Raw genomic sequence first — 17,133 nt, forward strand, 5'->3', positions numbered from 1 at the left:
GAGAAGATCTGAGTGTGTTTTATTGGAGCGCTGCAGAAGAGGCGACGGAGAAGAGGCGCTCTGTGTGTGTGCGTGTGTGGGTGTGGGAGGGGGCGTGTCTGTGTTTACTAACAAGACATGGCGAAGCCGAAGCCGAGTTTCTTAACATGGAGATATTCTCACTACTTTTCTTTTGTCGACCACAAAGAAAAGAACATTTTAGTTAAATGTTAGTTGTGTCTTGGATCAAATATCCTATCCTAGCAATTCAAATCTGCTGAAACAGCTACAAAAGCAACATGCTTCGACGAAGCTAGTAAAGAGAGACACACTTCACCTCCTAAGCAACATTGGCTGGATTTTAACGAGGCACTGCTAGCCAGGACAACATTGATAGAGCCATTGCAGCGTGTGTGCTAGAAGACATGCAGGATATTTCTACCGTGGAGTCACCCGATTTCAGGCAGCTAATTAGCACGATACCGGCCGTCAAATGGCACCTGGACAGTGAGTACATAAAAATGGAAAGCAATCTTAAGAAAACACTCCAAACTCTGCCTCTGCTCATCATTCAGCACTGAAGGTACACACACTCTGTCAATTCTCTTATATACTGTTGCTCTTTCATTCTAGACTTCTAAAGTGTTTGATTATCACATCACTCTAAATGTATAGACTATAAAGTTCACAAACATAAAGAGGGATGCTAGGGGGCCAGGCCAATCTTTCCTTGTCTCTAAACTAAAACTGGGGAAATGTGTAGAGTGTTCTGGGCTTCAGACATGATTTTATTTCAGAATTCCTTGAGAGAGAGAAACGCCTGGTTAGGCTTTGTGTATGTAGTGTGTGCCTTCCTTGGTTTACAGCTACGTTGTTATTATGCTGTTTGTTACTTATGTAAGTTATGTTGCAGCTATTTAAAATAGTTTTGTCAATTTGATCTGGCCTGAAACAAATTGGCCCTTTGAAACATATCTTTGTCTTTGTGTGTTGTATGTAGACCACATGGTTTAGTAGAGTTCAGTGATGCAAATGCATGTCAAGTTGATCAACAGATTGTATTATTCTCCAGTGCAATAACAGTACTGAAATGAAGGATCAGAGGGCATTAAAGGGGGCCTTAAAAAAAAGAAAAAAGGAACTGAATAGTTACTTTTCACAGTAACGCATTACTTTTTGGTGTAAGTAACTGAGTTAGTAACTGAGTTACTTTTGAAATAAAGTAACTAGTAACTGTGACTCGTTACTGGTTTTCAGTAACTAACCCAACACTGGTGGTTACGCTCTACTGCATTTCCATGGTAAAGAGCACAATTCACACCATCCCACTTTTCATGTTGACAGTTATCATGCCCTCTGCAGCGCACATTATTGTCCTAGTTTAAAGGCCTACTGAAACCCACTACTACCGACCACGCAGTCTGATAGTTTATATATCAATGATGAAATCTTAACATTGCAACACATGCCAATACGGCCGGGTTAACTTGTAAAGTGCAATTTTAAATTTCCCGCGAAACTTCCGGTTGAAAACGTCTATGTATGATGACGTATGCGCGTGACGTCAATGGTTGAAACGGAAGTTTTCGGACACCTTGTATCACAATACAAAAAGCTCTGTTTTCCTCGCAAAATTCCACAGTATTCTGGACATCTGTGTTGGTGAATCTTTTGCAATTTGTTTAATGAACAATGAAGACTGCAAAGAAGAAAGCTTTAGGTGGGATCGGTGTATTAGCAGCTGGCTGCAGCAACACAACCAGGAGGACTTTGACTTGGATAGCAGACGCGCTTCTGACGCTAGCCGCCGACCACATCGATGATCGGGTGAAGTCCTTCGTCGCTCCATCGATCGCTGGAACGCAGGTGAGCACGGGTGTTGATGAGCAGATGAGGGCTGGCTGGCGTAGGTGGAGCGCTAATGTTTTTAGCATAGCTCTGTGAGGTCCCGTAGCTAAGTTAGCTTCAATGGTGTCGTTAGCAACAGCATTGTTAAGCTTCGCCAGGCTGGAAAGCATTAACTGTGTAGTTACAGGTCCATGGTTTAATAGCATTGTTGATTTTCTGTCTATCCTTCCAGTCAGGGGTTCATTTATTTTGTTTCTATCTGCAGTTAAGCCCGATGCTATCACGTTAGCTCCGTAGCTAAAGTGCTTCGCCGATGTATTGTTTTGGAGATAAAAGTCACTGTGAATGTCCATTTCACGTTCTTGACTCTCATTTTCAAGAGGATATAATATCCGAGGTGGTTTAAAATACAAATCCGTCATCCACAATAGAAAAAGGAGAAAGTGTGGAATCCAATGAGCCCTTTTACCTAAGTTACGGTCAGAGCGAAAAAAGATACGTCCTGCACTGCACTCTAGTCCTTCACTCTCACGTTCCTCATCCACAAATCTTTTATCCTCGCTCAAATTAATGGGGTAATCGTCGCTTTCTCGGTCCGAATCGCTCTGGCTGCTGGTGTAAACAATGGGGAAATGTGAGGAGCCCTTCAACCTGCGACGTCACGCTACTTCCGGTACAGGCAAGGCTTTTTTATCAGCGACCAAAAGTTGCGTACTTTATCGTCAATGTTCTCTACTAAATCCTTTCAGCAAAAATATGGCAATATCGCGAAATGATCAAGTATGACACATACAATGGATCTGCTATCCCCGTTTAAATAAGAACATTTCATTTCAGTAGGCCTTTAAGTACAAGATGACCAAAAAAAACAGAACCCAAAAAATCTCTATTAAACCTTACAAATATTTTAAGAAAATGTGTTGACCTTAAACTGTGTGTGTACGATCATTCCCTAAAGTTTCAGTTATCTTGGTCGTTTTGTATTAAATATGTTCCAAATGAGCTCAGTGCCGTTGGGAGACAAATTTGCAAAAGTTGCCAAAATTTTCAATTACTTAATCAGTTATATTTCTACTATAATTCTCTCAATGTTATGTTTTTATTAACTTATCAATGTAATATTTATTTTACTTTTTGCATATATTTTATCATGTTTTATATTGCTAATAATTTTTTAAATGGCATTCATTTTTGTTTTTCATGAGTGGGGACGCCTCAAAGGTGGCATTTTACCTCATATCCTCAGTGCCATGACATGTTTTGTTTTTGCTCCGTTATTGTCAACAGTGCTGTGTGTGTGTGTGTGTGTGTGTGTGTGTGTGTGTGTGTGTGTGTGTGTGTGTGTGTGTGTGTGTGTGTGTGTGTGTGTGTGTGTGTGTGTGTGTGTGTGTGTGTGTGTGTGTGTGTGTGTGTGTGTGTGTGTGTGTGTGTGTGTGTGCGTGTGTGTGAGAAAGCGTTTTTTTCTCTTATTCTATTATTTTTTTGTTTTGTTTTGCACAGCACTTTCTGTTTGCCACTTGCCTGTGCAAGACAAACGCTATAGAAATAAAGCTTGATTTGATTATTGATGGGAAAATTGAGTACAAAAGAAACATGACAGTTCAAATAAACTATTAAAAATGAATGTCACTAAATGATGATTAATAAAAAGTAATCCACACCAACAATGTGATTGATTTAGTTTTAAAAAAAAAATCTAATGTTTAACAGTCAAAACATACACCTAATAAAGTAACCAACATGAACGCAACATCTGCTCACTGACTGCTATCAATATAAGATAGGTATGTTGATCTGCGACTAATTAATAGCAGTTAAATTTTTACAGACACAGGAGTAATTGAAAAAGAAAGTGCATGGAAACATTGACTGGCTGTCTTTGTCCTCCAACAAGACTGCTGGATACCAAAGAACAACAACAAATACAAAAACATGTCCACATCCTTCTAGTCTCGACAATTCTTAGCCACCAATGCATTCTGGATGGTGTCTCTGATGGGGTTTTTTTAGTAACTAACCTAACAATTGGTACAAAATTAAATCCATTCAAAAACTGTTAGAAATCAAAATGATCTGTAGTACCAATAGAAATGTTTGTGTTGTTTCTCTCCAATGAGGACATGATTTTTTAGCTGATCTTGAAAAATGTTGGAAAAAAAGTAGGTTTTCGAACTTACCAGAAGCCAGCATAAACAGGAAGAGGGCAAGCTGAGCACACATTTTTCACATGGCACTTGACAAGCGGAGAGGCGAGTGATGCTGTTGTTGCTTGAAGAACGAGTCTATGCAATGCTTCCGGCCTGAGGGCGTTTCAGTAACAGGTGGTTGTGACACTTTGCACGAGTGTTCCCCTTTTTGTTAACCCTAAACTCTTCAATCTATGTTGTATATAAGGATGTCGCTACTATACACAGGCCATGCATTTACAGTACATGAAAAAATTAAAGGGAAACTGCACTTTCTTTATGAGAGACAAGCACACACTTTTTTAATGCATTGTAACTAGTAAATAAACGTAAATAATTGCTTACAATAGCACCAATGGGAGCATGATGTCTATTTCGACTAGGGGTGTCCGATAATATCGGACTGCCGATATTATTGGCCGATAAATGCTTTAAAATGTAATATCGGAAATTATCGGTATCGGTTTCAAAAAGTAAAATTTAAGACTTTTTAAAACGCCGCTGTTTACACGGACGTAGGGAGAAGTACAGAGCGCCAATAAACCTTAAAGGCACTGCCTTTGCGTGCCGGCCCAATCACATAATATCTACGGCTTTTCACACACAAGTGGATGCAAGGCATACTTGGTCAACAGCCATACAGGTCACACTGAGGGTGTCCGTATAAACAACTTTAACACTGTTACAAATATGCGCCACACTGTGAACCCACACAAAACAAGAATGACAAACAAATTTTGCACCGTAACACAACATAAACACAACAGAACAAATACCCAGAACCCCTTGCAGCACTAATTCTTCCGGGACTTCTTCCCCTCCACCCACCTCAACCTCCTCATGCTCTCCCAGGGAGAGCATGTCCCAAAGTCCAAGCTGCTGTTTTGAGGCATGTTAAAAAATAGAATGCACTTTGTGACTTCAATAATAAATATGGCAGTGCCATGTTGGCATTTTTTTCCATAACTTGAGTTGATTTATTTTGGAAAACCTTGTTACATTGTTTAATGCATCCACCGGGGCATCACAACAAAATTAGGCATAATAATGTGTTAATTTCACGGCTGTATATATTGGTATCAGTTGATATCGGTATCGGTAATTAAGAGTTGGACAATATCGGAATATCGGATATCGGCAAAAAAGCCATTATCGGACATCTCTAATTTCAACCATTAAAACCCAATGAATTACCATCCAAAAAGCTCCAACAATACTCCATTTCGTGACCTGATTATTCAACAAGTATTAGCAATACTATTTTTATAAGCGCTAATGTTAAAGACCTACATTTAACGGCGCATTGATCAGCGAGATGTAACTTTCTTATGCTGCTGTATTGGCATCATGAACTTGTGAGTTGCTTTGTTGCCTCGGGGCTCTTGAAATTTTATTCCAGATTATAAATCAGGGGTCGGAAACCTTTTTGGCTGAGAGAGCCATGAAAGCCAAATATTTTAAAATGTATTTCCGTGTGAGCCATATAATATTTTTTAACACTGAATACAACTCGATGCGTGCATTTTTAAGTAAGACCAACATTTTTAGAGTATAATAAGTCTCTTATTCTTTTTAATAACATTGTTATTCTGAAGCTAACCAATAATAAATAAAATACTTCTTACCATTAATGTGACTTCTTCAACAGGTGCGGTAGAAAACGGATGGATGGATTAAAATGCATGAGAATGTTTTATATTTTGAACGTTATTTTTAACACTGTGATTACCAGTTGAATTATTCATTACTTATCGTGTCAAGCAATGTCAGCTAAGATTTATCTGAGAGCCAGATGCAGTCATCAAAAGAGCCACATCTGGCTCTAGAGCCATAGGTTCCCTACCCCTGTTATAAATCATGCCTCCCACCTGAATAGTAAAAGGATGTGGACAGGGCCGCCTTAATGGGTCCCATTTGTATAGTCTTTGGTATGACTCGGCCGGGGTTTGAACTCACAACTTACCGATCTCAGGGCACTGAGTAGGTCGTCTGAGTAGTATGTCTGTGCGAGAGTTCAGAAGTCAAAAGACTCGCCTCTGACACCGGCGACATGGGTTTGTGCAGTAGGAAAAACCATTGCAGCGGAGAGCGAGAGTACACAATCGCAACACAAAGCAGAGCTGTCTGTGATTGACAGCCAGGAACACCAATCATTGCATAACGCCATCAAAAGCGGGGTCTCCTGTACTTCAGCCCAGGTAAGCCCGTGCATTATGGCAGCCTTAGATGTGGACACAAACTGAGAAGTTGGTACACAATGACAGCAAAAATTAGACCCGGAAATAGCAAAAAAAATATACCAGAAAAGAAGTTTCGTTCCATTCCCCTTTTTTCTTGGCGAGGATTATCAGTCACTCTTAAACCAAATGGGAATATATCAACATCCTAACAGTCAGCATGGCATCCCAGAGCAGACATTGTACAGTAAGTGATGTTTTATTATGTTTGTTGGCTCTTATGGTGTCTGCAGTAAGTAGTGATGTTGTCGAAGGAAAAAGCAACATTTGTGAAATTAATGCGCCGCCCTATAATTAAAATGAGCAAAATAGGTAAATATTTCATGTTATTATGAATGTGCCTGTTACTACCATATTTTTCGGACTATAAGGCGCACCTAAAATCTTTTTTTTTCTCGAAATTCGACAGTGCACCTTATAACCCGGTGTGCTTAATGTATGGAATAATTCTGGTTTTGCTTTCCGACCTCGAGGCAATTTTATTTGGTACATGGTGTAATGATAAGTGTGACCAGTAGATGGCAGTCAAACATAAGAGATACCTGTATCTATATGATGGCAATATGACTCAAGTAAACACCAACATTATATATATGTCCCATTGAAAATATAGAACATTACACACGGTGCTCAAAATGTTTTAGTACGACTTTGGTAAGCTATGAAGCCGCACCGCTTGATGTGCTTCAACATACGAGTATTAAATTAGGTAAGACATTATCTGGTGTTTTGTTTTGTAATATTATGCAAAAGCAACTTCTCTTACCTTCTGGTACCTGCTGATCTGTATTTGGGATCTGCACAAGTCCTGAAAATTTGCGCGCATTCGCCTTTGTAGTCCGTGCCGACACCGTAGTCGATAAGCTTCTTTTTTTTCTCTATCTTCTTGTTATGGGACATTCATCCTCCGCTGTTGCCATTTCTAATATAAAGTAGCGTAAAGTTCTTACTTATATCTGTCAGTAAACTCGCCATGAAAGCGCTAAAACATACTGGTGTAGTGAGTTTACATTATTCACCCAAGGAACTTTAGTTATTAGAGAGTTCCTGTCGGACGTTTTTTCACGGGACACATCAGCGTTGCTGTTGATTCCAGATGAGGAGATGCTTCTTAGTTATTGATTTAAGTAAAGTCTGAATGTAATTAAAACAGTTAGCTCCTTCTTTTGACACGTCTTCCACTCCCGTCCTTGCATGTTACACCGCTACAACAAAGATGACGGGGAGAAGATGCTGCCGAAGGTGAGCCACGTAAATACCACTCACAAAACGGCGCATCCTGAAGCAACTGTCAGAAAGCGGCTTGAAGATGATCTGTAAAACATCATATATGCAACATTTTGACCAAAGAACCACCATTACATGTTATGTAAACCACAACAAAGTGATTTCAATTTAGAAAAAATAATAATATGACTCCTTTAATGCGCCCTATAATCCGGTGCGCTTTATATACGAAAAAAGATCGAAAATAGACCATTCATCGGCAGTGTGCCTTATAATCCGGTGTGCCCGGAAAATACGGTACATTACATATATACTTACAGCGTGTATATAACACGTTGATAGAGGTGTTTGGATGTTTTTGTAAGTGGTTCATATAGGCAAAATAGAGCAACACCCATAGGCTTCATTGTAAGCCGACTTTTGCTCGCATTTATTTACAAGTTAGAATGCGTTATAATAAAGACGTGTGTGCATGCCTTACATAAGGATTGTGAATGACAGACAACATTCCAAAAATGTGCAGTTCCCCTTGAAACTCTGTGTTGTGCCACTTCGAGGCAGGGGCGTCAAACCTGTTTGCAATTATGGGGGCCCTCTGAGGGCCACTTTTATTGTTCAACAATGCATAATTCCATCAAGATATTACTTTGCAGGTTCAGCTGTACATCGGTACGCGACCTGGGGATGGATAAAGTTCTAAATAATCTAATCTGAAACAGAAGATATAATGTGACAAGATCATACTGTATCCAAGTAAACTATTGTGCAATTTAAAAAAAAAAAGGGGTTTAATATTAAAGAAATCACTATGGTGTCACTAGTCTCTTCACGGACTAAAACAGTTCTTCGGTGTGGTATCCACCTGCGTCCTGCCTATGTCAAAATATCCCAAGCATCCAAAATTAGAGAACACATCCATAAACAGCCCTGTTCAGAGCAGCTAATTTTGGGGGCTGTCTTTTTTGTGTGCTTCTTTAAGCAGTGAGTGTGACAATCCGCACAAAATCCTGAAAAGCGCATTTCATGTTTGCTTGCTTATTATGGGCCTGCTTGGCCAGTCCCTCCAGGATTTGGCAGGCGTTTTTTTTTTTCGTAATTGTTAAAATTCCTGTATTTGCAGCAGCTTTTTCACAAAGTTTTGAAGCTTTTTATGAATTTTTATGTGATTTTATGAATTTGTTATCAATGTTTTTAAGTGTTACTTGTAACCTTAACCTAAAAAAAAACACAATTTCAACAAAAATAGGAAAACAAATACTGCATTGTTTTACCCCTTTTATACACTACATGGCAGTAAAAGCACACTCAGAACTCATTGTACTGTTTTAATTGATTATAACTAATAGAAGTAACATTTACAATTACAGAAAAAAACATAATTCCTTTGGTGCTGTGACATTCTCCATATTATAGGTTATAAATCTGTTTCTAATAATATATTAATTAATAATTAATTAATTGTATTTTTAGAATACTGTACGCCAAGAAGCCAAAATGGCCAGCGGAACAAAGAACAAACTTTGAGCAACCCTGCTTTAGACCCAAACCATCTGTATTTCACACTCAAATCTTGTCATTAAAATTGTTTAATTTAAATATAATAATGATATTCATCCAGTTTATAAAATCAACAGGATGTGATGACATTACAGTCTATCTAAGAATGACATCTCACGTCCTTCCTCTGAACCATAAAGCTTCGTAACAACATTTGTAATACAATAGAGTCCCTCAAACTATATTTCATGTTTTGTTACAAAAAGCTCAACATTCAAGCAAAGAAAAAGAAAAAGTATGCTGGACAGCAAGAAAAATGTAACTTAAAATAAACCTAATGATTTTACATTTCCAGTTAGTGGGTGTAACTTTCACTTTACTCGGCGTGTCTAAGTTCCGTGTGGGAGAGTCACAGCTTGTGAAATGTTCTTCCTCTTTAGCAGTAACCTTTTCATGTAACTAAGAAGAATTTCTTAGTTTCTCCCTCACCCACCAAACTATCACCTTTCAAAACCTTGATCTTAATATCGATACCAAGGTTGCAAGGGGATCGGATTTAAAATTAGTATACTATTTCTACATGTATTTTGTTGTGTTATTATGAAAATATATAACACAGTTGTGCCTCGGCTTTCGTACAGCCCACTTTTGTTTAGATCTGGTTTTCGTATGTCAAGCATTGCGCCTCAAAAACTGGTCTGTCTCATGTGTTTGTGACCAACTTTTATTGTATATTCAAAACACTGTAAAAGTCCAACTGTTTTCATGCCGTATCTTTATTTCAAAACGTGTTCTCAACTCCGACCGACAACCTTACTGGTTGACTCGCTCTTTGCTCTGTTTTTTTTTAGTACAGCAGAAAATTTAGCAACCAGGGGTGCAAAAAAAAAAAGGAGAAAGAACTGGTGGCAAAATATCTACCTTGCAATTGTTTTTGATAAAAATGGTCTTCCTCAACGGTAAAAGTGATGTTAAATTTAGGGGTGTCACAATACGTTTTCACTTTCGATGCGATACCGATACTGGAAACTTGAGTATTGGCCAATATTGATAATGATCCGAAACTACAGTACAGGCCAAAAGTTTGGACACACCTTACCATTTCAATGCATTTTCTTTATTTTCATGATTGTAGATTGTCACTGAAGGCATCAAAACTATGACAACTGTGAAGTGAAAACCCTTTCAGGTGACTACCTCTTGAAGCTCATCGAGAGAATGCCAAGAGTGTGCAAAGCAGTAATAAGAGCAAAGGGTGGCTATTTTGAAGAAACTAGAATATAAAACATTTTTTAAGGTATTTCACTTTTTTTTTGTTAAGTACATAACTCCACGTGTTCATTCATAGTTGTGATGCCTTCAGTGACAATCTACATGAAAATAAAGAAAACGCATCAAATGAGAAGGTGTGTCCAAACTTTAAGCCTGTACTGTACATCATCAGCAGGAATCAAAAACACTTATGTATACACTTTTATATAGTGAGGAATGTTAGAAAAGGCTTGATCAAGTGAAATTAGTCAAAACAGAGAACAACATCAGGCATGAACTACCATGGATGACACCCATTCAGTTGGCTCAGATACGGGAGTGGTGACACCAATGCCTACCATCCTCTCAAGTTCTGCCTTCACTCTGTCCTGCATGGCTACAGGGATGCGGCGTGCTGGGCGGACAACAGGGTGCATGCACCACAGGGTCCAGTTTCATGGAGTATGTCACCGGTAACTTGCCAAGTTCGTCCTTAGACAGATCTGCATACTCAGTGAATATTTTATGTGGCAAGTTGGCATCTTTATCCACACTGAGTTGGTGAACGTCTTTGCTCAGTGTCACCAGCTTCATGCGCAGACTTGCTTGTAGGCCTAGTAGTGGCTGGACATTTTTCTCCACGACGTGGAATTGTAGTGCATGTTGCTGACCTGCTAGTTTACATTGCAAAAATACTGAGCCCAGGGTGCTAATCAGATTTCCCCCATATGCGACAAGGTTAATGATTATTGAACGGTCAATTAGTTCCCCGTTCTCCACATGTTTGAAGGCATCATAGGATAGGACATTGCATTGTCCCCCTGTATCGACTTTCATTTCGACGGGCTTGTCATTGATGTGTATAGTTGCGAATGCTACACTTTTTTTCAGCACACTAGAGTCTGTTTTGTCTGTGACCACTGGTGTTATTCCATCAATACAGAATGTCTCATTGTCGGTAGCGTTACCTGTGGCCTGATCCATTTCGACTTGGTGGACGGATTCCCTGGAAAACTGTGTCCTTGAGTATCTCTGCGCTGATCTGCAGCATTTCCTGAAATGGTTCCATTTTTTACAAACATGGCACTGTTGACCAAAAGCCGGGCAAGTGTCTCTTTTGGCATAATGGCTACCACCACAATTATTACAGCTGACAATAGGTTGTACAGCTCTTTCTGTCTGTGGCCTCTGCCGCAGTTCAAATCTCTGCCTCCTTCCACATTTGTACTGCACACTGTCAACACTAGTAGGAGTATGTGGCGATGATAATGTCCTTGTGTGTTGCTCAGTTTGCTCATACATTTTACATAAGGAGACTGCCTTAGCTAGAGTTAGCTCACTATCACGTAGCAGGATTTTTCTCATGTTATCATCATTTATGCCACAGACCAGTCTGCCACGGATTAGCTCATCTTGTAATGTCTCAAAGTTGCAGCTCTTTGCTTTAATCCTTAAATCTGTGATATAGGATTCAACTGTCTCACCTTGGATCTGGGACCTTGTGTTGAATTTATGTCTCTCCATTGTGATGTTTACTTGGGGACTGCAGATCTCCCGAAATGTCCTCTTTAAACATTTGGGGTCCTCTTTTGACTCAGCCCAAGTGATGACCGGCCCTGGTACGCCGTCAACGGCGGGTCCTCTCAGTTCCGGTGTGTAAACAAACGATCTTTCTCTCTCAATAGCCTCTGATCCTGCTAGATTGAGGAGAATGTAGGCTAGTGTGCGGGCCGGCTTGTCATAGTGTGCCGCCGCGATGAAAATATCATATTCTTGTTCAAACACTCGCCAGTTCTCTGCAATGTGTTCATCAAAGACGAGAGGGTCCGGTCTGCGGAAGCCATCTGACATGTTGCACGGCGCGCGTTGGAATAGCCATTAGCAACGTTAGAAACGGTCCGGAGTTCTTACTTGATGTAGCTGTGTGCTCCGTGTCAAACTGCACGTCCCAAAGTGTCCGCGTTTACTTCTGACACCATGTTGAATGACCAGACGGAGGGAAATATTTTATAAAGTGATGGTGTTTATTCTCAACTCGCTGGTACAGCTGTCAGTCGTACTGGTTGATCTCAGAGCATATATAGAAAAGAACTGGCTTGCGTATGCGCAGTACACAATAACAAATACGGTGGCTGCCAAGGTACAATATACTAAGAGAGCATTACGTGAATGCTCTACACTTTTTATTATTAACCACCTGGAATGGGCTTACTTATTAAAGGCCTACTGAAACCCACTACTACCGACCACGCAGTCTGATAGTTTATATATCAATGATGAAATCTTAACATTGCAACACATGCCAATACGGCCGGGTTAACTTATAAAGTGCAATTTTAAATTTCCCGCGAAACTTCCAGTTGAAAATGTCTATGTATGATGACGTATGCGCGTGACGTCAATGGTTGAAACGGAAGTATTCGGACACCATTGTATCCAATACAAAAAACTGTGTTTTCATCGCAAAATTCCACAGTATTCTGGACATCTGTGTTGGTGAATCTTTTACAATTTGTTTAATGAACAATGAAGACTGCAAAGAAGAAAGCTGTAGGTGGGATCGGTGTATTAGCGGCTGGCTGCAGCAACACAATCAGGAGGACTTTGACTTGGATAGCAGACGCGCTATCCGACGCTAGCCGCCGACCGCATCGATCATCGGGTGAAGCTAAGTTAGCTTCAATGGCTTCGTTAGCAATAGCATTGTTAAGCTTCGCCAGGCTGGAAAGCATTAAAGGCCTACTGAAAGCCACTACTACCGACCACGCAGTCTGATAGTTTATGATGAAATCTTAACATTGCAACACATGCCAATACGGCCGGGTTAACTTATAAAGTGACATTTAAAACTTCCCGGGAAATATCTGGCTGAAACATTGCGGTATGATGACGTATGCGCGTGACGAAGTCCGAGTAACGGAAGTTATGGTACCCCGTAGAATCCTATACAAAAAGCTCTGTTTTCATTTCATAATTCCACAGTATTCTGGACATCTTTTGCAATGAACAATGAAGGCTGCAAAGAAGACAGTTGTAGGTGGGATCAGTGTATTAGCAGCGGACTACAGCAACACAACCAGGAGGACTTTGTTGGAGCGCTAGCCGCGCTAGCCGCCGACCTCACCTTGACTTCCTACGTCTCCGGGCCGCCAAACGCATCGGGTGAAGTCCTTCGTCCTTCAGCCGATCGCTGGAACGCAGGTCAGCACGGGTGTTGATGAGCAAATGAGGGCTGGCTGACGTAGGTGGAGAGCTAATGTTTTTAGCATAGCTCTGTGCAGTCCGGTTGCTAAGTTAGCTTCAATGGCGTCGTTAGCACAGCATTGTTAACCTTCGCCAGCCTGGAAAGCATTAACCGTGTATTTACATGTCCACGGTTTAATAGTATTGTTGATTTTCTATCTATCCCTCCAGTCAGGGGTTTATTTCTTTTGTTTCTATATGCAGTTAAAGCAAGATGCTATCACGTTAGCTCGTAGCTAAAGCATTTCGCCGATGTATAGTCGTGGAGATAAAAGGCACTGAATGTCCATTTCGCGTTCTCGACTCTCATTTTCAAGAGGATATAGTATCCGAGGTGGTTTAAAATACAAATCTGTGATCTACAATAGAAAAAGGAGAGTGTGGAATCCAATGAGCCAGCTTGTACCTAAGTTACGGTCAGAGCGAAAAAAGATACGTCCATCGCTGCCTCTCAAGTCATTCACTGTAACGTTCCTCATCTACGAATCTTTCATCCTCGCTCAAATTAATGGGGTAATCATCACTTTCTCGGTCCGAATCTCTCTCGCTCCATTGTAAACAACGGGGAATTGTGAGGAATCCTAGCTCCTGTGACGTCACGCTACTTCCGGTACAGGCAAGGCTTTTTTTTATCAGCGAGCAAAAGTTGCGAACTTTATAGTCGATTTTCTCTACTAAATCCTTTCAGCAAAAATATGGCAATATCGCGAAATGATCAAGTATGACACATAGAATGGATCTGCTATTCCCGTTTAAATTAAAAAAAATCATTTCAGTAGGCCTTTAACCGTGTATTTACATGTCCACGGTTTAATAGTATTGTTGATTTTCTATCTATCCCTCCAGTCAGGGGTTTATTTCTTTTGTTTCTATATGCAGTTAAAGCTAGATGCTATCACGTTAGCTCCGTAGCTAAAGTGCTTCGCCGATGTATTGTCGTGGAGATAAAAGTCACTGTGAATGTCCATTTTGCGTTCTCGACTCTCATTTTCAAGAGGATATAGTATCCGAGGTGGTTTAAAATACAAATCCGTGATACACAATAGAAAAAGGAGAAAGTGTGGAATCCAATGAGCCCTTGTACCTAAGTTACGGTCAGAGCGAAAAAAGATATGTCCTGCACTGCACTCTAGTCCTTCACTCTCACGTTCCTCATCCACAAATCTTTCATCCTCGCTCAAATTAATGGGGTAATCGTCGCTTTCTCGGTCCGAATCGCTCTCGCTGCTGGTGTAAACAATGGGGAAATGTGAGGAGCCTTTCAACCTGTGACGTCACGCTACTTCCGGTACAGGCAAGGCTTTTTTTATCAGCGACCAAAAGTTGCGAACTTTATCGTCGATGTTCTCTACTAAATCCTTTCAGCAAAAATATGGCAATATCGCGAAATGATCAAGTATGACACATAGAATGGATCTGCTATCCCCGTTTAAATAAAAAAAATCATTTCAGTAGGCCTTTAATGGGCTTAATTAAATGGGACCATTGATATTTACATTGCAGAAAATTTTTCGTAGCCAGATAAGGTTTAGTAGCAATATGAAATATAAATATCACAATTTCATTATTATCACCCAAAGAAGGTACACATGTGCACTCAAACATATAAACACAACGCCATCATAAGACCTACAGCAACGCTCAAACACAGAGAACATCCCTAACTGTGCTAGCACTGTTGCTAACACGGGTGTCGTAGGGCTGGGCGATATGGACCAAAACTCATATTCCGTATATAGTTTGGCCCATAATCTAACCCATACATGGAAATATCTGTTGATGTAACTAAATATCTCCACCATGTCTTGATTTTAGATTTTTGGCACTGATGGGGATCCCAAATACACAAAAAGGTACCTACAAGTAAGAAAAGTAGGTTTTGCATAATAGAACCCCAACTTAAGAGGTGTTTTGAAATAAGAAAAAGCCTTGAAAATAATATAAGAAAAGCCAAATATAATCTCCAATCTTCTTTTTTTTAAAAAACATTTAGCAATGCTCAATTCTTTAGCCAACAAAAACACAAAATATGAAATAAAGTGCCCTGGTTTAAGAGGACATGATTAAACGTCAGCAACATGAAAATAATTGGCCTCTAACAATGGTGTTTTATAGGTAAACATTATCATAGGACATACACACAAAGATTTTAGCCAGGAATACCAACCTGCCAACTGCTTCATGATGCTGTGTGACAGGCTGTGGTCTGAAAATTACTTTTAAAAAGTAATTAATTGTAGTTACTTGTTGCTTCACCAAAAATGTAATTGAATTACTAACTGTATTACTCTTTAACAAATGTCATTAATTACTAGGGAAAGTAATGAATGCGTTACTTAAAAAAACATTCTAACATCTGGCACATTGCAGTTGAGTTTGTGTGTGCCTTTAAAAGGCAGTGCCTGTTGCCTAGTGATGTCTAAGTCTAGTCTAATGTGTGATGTCAGCGAGTCCACCCTCAGTCTGAGTCTCAAAGGCATTTTAGCTTGAGCTGTTTTTGTTAGCTTAGCAGGCTAGCCGCAACAATTTGTCGGCTGAGACGGCAGCTCTTTTGAATTTTTCGCTGGATTATGTTACCTCTGCTTAATAAATAGATTGAATGTGCTTCCATGGCTATGTTCTTGTCAACAAACGGGGTATTGTTTGGATGGCAAGTTTGACACTTCAATTATTGATTTGTTGTTCAATGTTCCCGCCGACCCTCGTAGTTACTAGCATGCAGCACAGTTTGTATCAAGTTTTAAGGTGGTGGAAAAAACATGTGTTCCTCCAACAAAGACTTTGTTGCTTCCGTATCGGAAGAGTGAGTGTTTGAGCGAGGAGAGTACCGCTCCCCTCTATGCATGGCGAAGGAGGGAGGGACACACATAGCTCTCAGAGTGATTAGTGACACTCCCGCGTCAATCCCTTGTCCATTTGGTTATGGTTATGATTTAAGTTTATTTCAAACATGCTATACATATGGGCCAAAACTTTACTCTAGTTTGATCGAATTTGGATAGATTTATTTTAGGAGCAAAATGCGATGAAAGGGTTGAAATCCCTGTTCGCACGTGTGACGTTTTTTTTTTTTAAGTCGCACGGTCTATCTTTCGGCGCATTTGCGAGTAATTTACAGTATTGTTTATGAAGTTTTTTTTCGACCGTGTCTGAATCAGCAAAAACGGGGATGTTTGTCTTCAATATACATATTTAAATACGCACTTTTTAAAAGATACATTTGATACTTTTGGACAGGGTGGGGCATAGAAGGTTTCATTTGCCATCTAAAAGGGAACGCTTCTGCACAAAGTTTGCAGGCATACTCAAAAAGTGGGTTATAAATGTGATTGTGTAGCAAATTTTACACCAAAGCATATCCAATACATATTATCTAGGCCACAAGAAGGTGTGTTAAACGTTATTATATTGGTCCCCTTTATGTTAAAAATAAGTGGCAATTGTTTTTGGCAAAACCTAGTGGTCATGATAATTAATGAAGCTAGGATCATGATCCAGTCAGTTGAATAATACGGACACATTTCTTACTGGATACTTTCTAATTCACTTCTGCCTTGGAGACTGTGTATTAGTAATATGATTTTTGTTTATATTGACAAATTTTAGACTGCAATACTGGACACGTATTAAGGACACGTATTACATATGTCTAGCTTGTGTGCTAT

The 17,133-nt window shown here is 39.8% G+C and overlaps 1 protein-coding gene across 1 annotated transcript in view; it reads right to left on the minus strand.

The window, feature by feature from the left end:
* zmp:0000001082 (integrin alpha-D) overlaps positions 1-4,097 on the minus strand; it is a 108,221-nt gene extending 104,124 nt beyond the window's left edge. Inside the window, exon 1 of the mRNA XM_062026719.1 lies at positions 4,005-4,097. Within this exon, the coding sequence (XP_061882703.1) occupies positions 4,005-4,047 (43 nt within the window). The 5' untranslated portion in view covers positions 4,048-4,097. The remainder of the gene's footprint in view (positions 1-4,004) is intronic.
* Between the last annotated feature and the right edge of the window lie 13,036 nt (positions 4,098-17,133).

The sequence above is a fragment of the Entelurus aequoreus genome, linkage group LG18 (assembly GCF_033978785.1).
Source record: "Entelurus aequoreus isolate RoL-2023_Sb linkage group LG18, RoL_Eaeq_v1.1, whole genome shotgun sequence".
Lineage (NCBI taxonomy): Eukaryota > Metazoa > Chordata > Actinopteri > Syngnathiformes > Syngnathidae > Entelurus > Entelurus aequoreus.